The sequence below is a fragment of the Callithrix jacchus genome, chromosome 1 (assembly GCF_049354715.1).
Source record: "Callithrix jacchus isolate 240 chromosome 1, calJac240_pri, whole genome shotgun sequence".
NCBI classification, from domain to species: Eukaryota; Metazoa; Chordata; class Mammalia; order Primates; family Cebidae; genus Callithrix; species Callithrix jacchus.
The window spans coordinates 211,709,417-211,714,808 of NC_133502.1; the positions used below are offsets into that span (position 1 = coordinate 211,709,417).

The window sequence follows — 5,392 nt, forward strand, 5'->3', positions numbered from 1 at the left end:
CCTACAGCAGGGCACAGAGTCCAGCAAAGTGCTGGTGGCCTGTGCACCATGTGGGTTAGTAGAGGACTGCAAGGTGTCATCTCTGCATACCTCTGGGTCTGGCCCGTTTGCCCAACATCTTTACTGAATGCTCACTGGGTGCCAGGCCAAGTATAAGACTCAGCCAGCAGAACTGACTGTGAGCCCTCGTGGAAGCATCACTGGGGCCACTGGGTGCAGTAGACAAGGAGGAGGATGGCGGGGAACAGACCACAGCACAGAGGCCACTGGGGTGACCCCAGCAGGGAGACAGTGCATTCTGCTCATGGATGCTGTCTGGACAGCACCACCCTCTCTGGGGGCCCTAAAAGCTTTGAGGCCTTGCCACAAAGGATATAGAGTTCATACCTTCCTTGGCACAAGCCAGGCCGCCAGATCCCCCGCCAATCACCAGGAGATCATAGTCCCGCTGACCTGCTGAGGGAAGGGATGAGAGGTGAGAAGAAATGCAGCCAGCACAAGTCTGGGGCACACACCCAGCAGGGCCCCCACAATTTCCAACAGACTAAAAGCTCTCTGGTTAAACATGGTGAGGGATCTATTTGATCAGAATGGGAGACTCCATTCTGTGACAGTCAGGGGTGACAAGGCACCACGCATCACAGCAGAAAGAGTGACTCCATCCATATCATCTGTGCAGATCCAGAGATCACGCCATACGGGGCGAGGCTGGCCGTGGGTGTGTGACCATCTTTGCAAACCACGCTGCACACACACACCAGGCCAGCTGCTCTGAACTCAAACTTTACCCAGTGTTCCCATCGAGACACAGAGCTAATTTCTTTTTTATTCTGTTTATTTTTGAGACAGCGTCTCACTCTGTCACCCAGAAGATTATAGTCCCACCGCCCTACTTGGGGGAGGAATGAAAGGTGGGAAGGAACACGGCCAGCACAGGGCTGGGACACAGACCTGGAAGGGCCCCCATGACAGGAGCACAGTGGGGCAATCACAGCTCACTGCAGCCTCTACCTCCTGGGCTCAAGTGATCCTCTAGCCTCAGCCTCCAGAAAAGCTGGGACTATAGGCACAGACCACCATGTCTAGCTAATTTTTTTGGGTTTTGTAGAGACAGGGTCTGGCTACATTGCCCAGGCTGGTCTCAAATACCTAGCCTTAAGCAATCCTCCCACCTCAGCCTCCCAAGGTCCTGGGATTACAAGCATGAGCCACCAAGATGGCCTAAAACATTCTGGAGTCCACACGCCTTTCAGTTGTGAAGTCAGCCCCCTGTCACAAGTGAGCAAGAATAAAAGCACAAACAGCCCATGTCACTCACAGCTGGCCAGTCCACACAGCCAGGGTCTCCGTGCGCCTGGCCGCAGTGACCCAGGAGGGAAGCCACCTGGGCACAGGGAGAGCTGCCTGGGCTGAGGTTTTATCCCTGGAATTCCTTTCAGGCTGGCTGTGGTGTCGCCTGGCCTCGGTCCTCCGTGGTGGCTCACTGCACACAGGGCCACTCTCAGCCTTTTTAGTCTGCAAAAGCTGTCATCTGTGTCTACCCTGGAAGCTACTGGCGAGGCAGGCAGGCAAGGGACAGCCAAAAAAGGGAGGGATGGAGAAGAAGGGAGTGGAGGGAGGAAGTAGAGAGGGAAAGCGCACTGAACTGGGCCTGAGGTCTGGGACACCCACACCAGGCACCAGCCCACTCCCTGGTGCAGGAAGGAAGAAAGAATTGAAAGGCATCAGTCTGTTGGGGTGAGCGCAGGGTGGGGACTGATGACAGGAGTCTGGGTATAAAACAAGTGCTCTCAGCCCGTCTGCAGATACAAGCCTGCCCAGATGAGAAGAACCACCCTGCCAGGGCATCTGGAGCTGGTCGCTGCTTCAGACAAGGCCAAGAGGTTCCATGATCAGAGCAGGGTCTGTCATCCAAGGCTGGGCAACCTGCCCAGCACCAGCATCAGAGCCCAGCACGTGTCATGAGAAGGCTGAGCCTATCTTTGCAGCCACCTCCACCTTCCTAGGCAGGCAAGGCTGCAGAGAATACACCTGGAATGCCATGTCCCTCTGCACCCCAGCTCTGCCGATGCCCCACAGACAGGGGTCTAGAACCTGCACTCCTAGAGGATACAAGAGCTAGAACCAAGACGAGCCCTGGCTCACAGCTGAGAAAGCCTGGGAAGCTGCATCCAGGCAGTCAGGCCATGGCCTGAAGCCAGCCTGCCCCACACCCAGACCCTCCCACGGTTTCACCTGGCAGCCAGCATCTGAGTGCTTGGTTCCAGCAGCCACTCTAAAGCACACTCAATTCCTAATTCAACTCAAGGGCTCTGGAAAGGCCTAAACTGCTGTAAATTATTCTGGTGGCTTTAATATAAGTCTAGAGCACGAAGGACTGCTGGTTAGGGAGAAGCTGCCACCAGGTCCCCTGGGAAGCATGCACCTGCTGATGGAGAAGCATGCACCTCTCCTCCTGCTGTCTGGTGGCCGGAGGCTACCTACCTCCCTCCCGTGGCAGTTGCCTGTTCTTGCTGCATACAGGGCCCTCGCTGGGTCATCCTGCCCTGCAGCCTTGCACTGTGCCCCGTGTGCTGTCGGGGAGGGTGAGCAGCAGGCTGTGTGGATGTGCTTATCTCAGGCAGCTTGCTCTCCCCCTGTGCACACCCAGGAGCCCTCTCGGGCTGATAAACACTGGCACAGGGGGAGTCAATTGCAACTGTAGGAAATCTGCCTTTAAGCACTTGGGAGTCCTGAGTAGCCTGAAAGGGAGGAAGGAACCCAAAAGTACCACAACAGTAGGTAGGGCAGATGCTGCTCTGTGGGAGGAAGGGCTGGGTGGCAGGCATTACCTGGGGACACATTTGTGTACTCCAGTGCCCTGGGAAACCTCATAACTTTGCCCCTCACCCACTTTGGCCAGGTATACCCTCTCTGCCTACAGGGGTTGACCCCAGAAAGTGTCTGCCTCACCTGCCTGCTGACACATTGTCCATTAATTTTCTGCTCTGGGCCGGGTGTGGTGGTTCACACCTATAATCCCAACACTATGGGAGGCCAAGGCAGGCAGATTACAAGGTCAAAAGATCGAGACCATCCTGGCTAACATGGTGAAACTCCATCTCTACTAAAAATGCAAAAATTAGCTGGGTGTGGTATCGCGCACACCTGTAGTCCCAGCTACTTGGGAGGCTGAGGCTGGAGAATTGCTTGAACCTGGAAGGCGGAGGTTGCAGCCCTCCCTCCCGAGTCCACTGCTGGCTAAGGCCAGCCACCATCCCTGAGCTGAGATCGTGCCACTGCACTCCAGCCTGGCAACAGAGCGAGACTCCGTCTCTAATAATAATTTTCTGCTCCTCTTTGAACCCACTGCCTGGTACAGGCCAGCAAAGAGCAGGAGCCCAGAGCTCATAGCAAGGCCCAAGAGAATGGAGCACCCTACCAGCGAGAGCAAGCAGAAGGCTCCCCCAAAATGTGCACCCACAGGCGGGCTGGCCACCTGGGGGTCCACCTCCCGTACGACTGCTTTCCCTACCTTGAGCTCTTTCCTGGCTGCCAGTGTCACTCTGGCTCCTGTTCAGGGGCTACATCAGCCACCTCCTCCAAGCCTGGCATGGAGCAGGTCTTCCTACTCTAAAAGGAGAAACTGCAGGGCCTGTAGTCCCAGCTCCTGGGGAGGCTGAAGCTGGAGGGTGAGTTGAGCCCAGGAGTTCAAGGCTGCAGTGAGCTATGATGGCACCACAGCACTCCAGCCTGGGTGACAGAGTGAGACTCTGTCTCAAAACAAAAAACAACAACAAAAACTGCACCCTGGGCCAGGCACAGTGGCTCACATCTGTAATCCCAGCACTTTGGGAGGCTGAGGCAGACAGATCATGAGGTCAGGAGTTCAAGACCAGCCTGGCCAACATAGTGAAACCCCGTCTCTACTAAAAAAAATACAAAAAACTATACTCCAAAGTTGCTGTAGTGGGTCAGCATCTTCTCTAGGCCAATCAGTTCCTCCTTGCCCCAGTGAGGGGCAGGACCCTCAGGGTACCTCCTTGCCCAGCTAGAATCCAAATGCTCTGGCCCAAGGCCATGGTTCCTGGAAACCTGAGGGGCCCTGAGCTTGTGATCACAGGGGCAGCTCCTGTTTATGAGCCTTTTACGAGCACCAGGTGGGAGCATGGATGCATTTAACCTGACACACGCAGCCAGGAAGCTTTGAAAGATGGAGTGCCCTGGCTGAGGGTCTCAGGGCTAAGAAAAGCCACGAGGTGGTGACTGCCTCCCAGGACTCTATCGGGTCACCCTCCATCTTGGAGATCCCCAAGACCTCCATAGCAACACCTCTACCCATTCACACATGCTGTCAGCCCTCCCTCCCAAGTCCACCGCTGGCCAAGGGCCAGCCACCCTGCCTCCCACAGTCACCATCCCTGGGAAGGAGCCCTAACCGCGTCCTTACACCCCCTACACTCATCGCCTGTGGGGAGAGCTGCTCGCTGTCACAGGCGTCCGGGGGCAGGGTCGAAGGCCCAGCTGCATGGTGGGGCACCATGTTGTCATGCATGGAATGAAACTGGCCACACACAACAGATATGGTGGCCCTTTGGCCCGCTCTGGGGGAATCTGTCCTACAGGATGAGGTTAGAACCCTCCTGAGTGACCAGGCACCCAGCTCCTGCTTCGAGTGCTCAGTTATGATTACGGTCCTGGCTTCCTCAACTGTTCCTCAGGGGCTCCAGGAGGATGAGTGTGTATCCTCCCCTTGCTCCGTGCAGCCTCTAACCTCTAGAGTCTAGGGGTCTGGGGAGAAGGTAGGAGATGGGAGGTGGGAGGTCTGACCAGTGGAGTTGGTTGGAGCCTGGTGACCTCAGGAGGTGGGACATCATCATCTTCAGGACTGTAGTTGTTACTGGGGCGCCAGTTATGGGAGACCAAAGGTCACAGCAGGACCTTAGAGAAGGCACCCAGCCTCAGTTTCCCCATCTGGGAAGGGGGGGCTGCCTGTGGGCTGGAAGCAGCCCGGACTCCTGCGCAAGCCTAGATCACGGATACCTCCGCGTGGCCACCCCCACGGGGACACCCCGGCCCCCGCCGCACGGACACCCCCACGAGAGCACCTCCACGAGGGCACCCCCACAGGACACCCCCGCCCCAGCCGCGGGAACACCCTCACGAGTGCACCCCCAGGCGGACACCCAGGCTCCGGCCGCGCGGACACCCCCACGAGGACGCCCCGGCCGCGCGGACACCCACCACGAGGACGCCCCGGCCCCAACCTACCTACGGCACCCTGCGCCGCGCCGCGCACCCCTCCCGCCACGGCCGGCATCCGCCACCGGAAGCGCCCTCCCAGTCCCCGCAGCCCCGCCGCCATCGCCGCCATCGTCGCGGGGCCTCCTGGGCGGCTGGGGCTGCCCGCGGC

At 57.9% G+C, this 5,392-nt stretch overlaps 1 protein-coding gene across 16 annotated transcripts in view; it reads right to left on the bottom strand.

Annotated features, from left to right (window-relative positions):
- The window catches only part of TXNRD2 (thioredoxin reductase 2), a 55,897-nt gene extending 50,528 nt beyond the window's left edge, over positions 1–5,369 (bottom strand). For 5 of the 16 annotated variants that reach the window (XM_078342067.1, XM_035277276.3, XM_054241845.2 and 2 more), the window contains exons 1-2: positions 5,251–5,369; positions 388–456 (exon numbers count right to left, since the gene is read on the bottom strand). Coding sequence is in view for 10 of the 16 variants with exons in the window: in XM_035277276.3 (XP_035133167.2) it covers positions 388–456; positions 5,251–5,353 (172 nt within the window). In the remaining 6 variants the exon portion in view is untranslated. Of the gene's footprint in view, positions 1–387; positions 457–1,318 lie in introns of all 16 variants that reach the window. The other 11 variants (XM_078342071.1, XM_054241848.2, XM_078342049.1 and 8 more) reach the window with 4 other exon arrangements.
- Between the last annotated feature and the right edge of the window lie 23 nt (positions 5,370–5,392).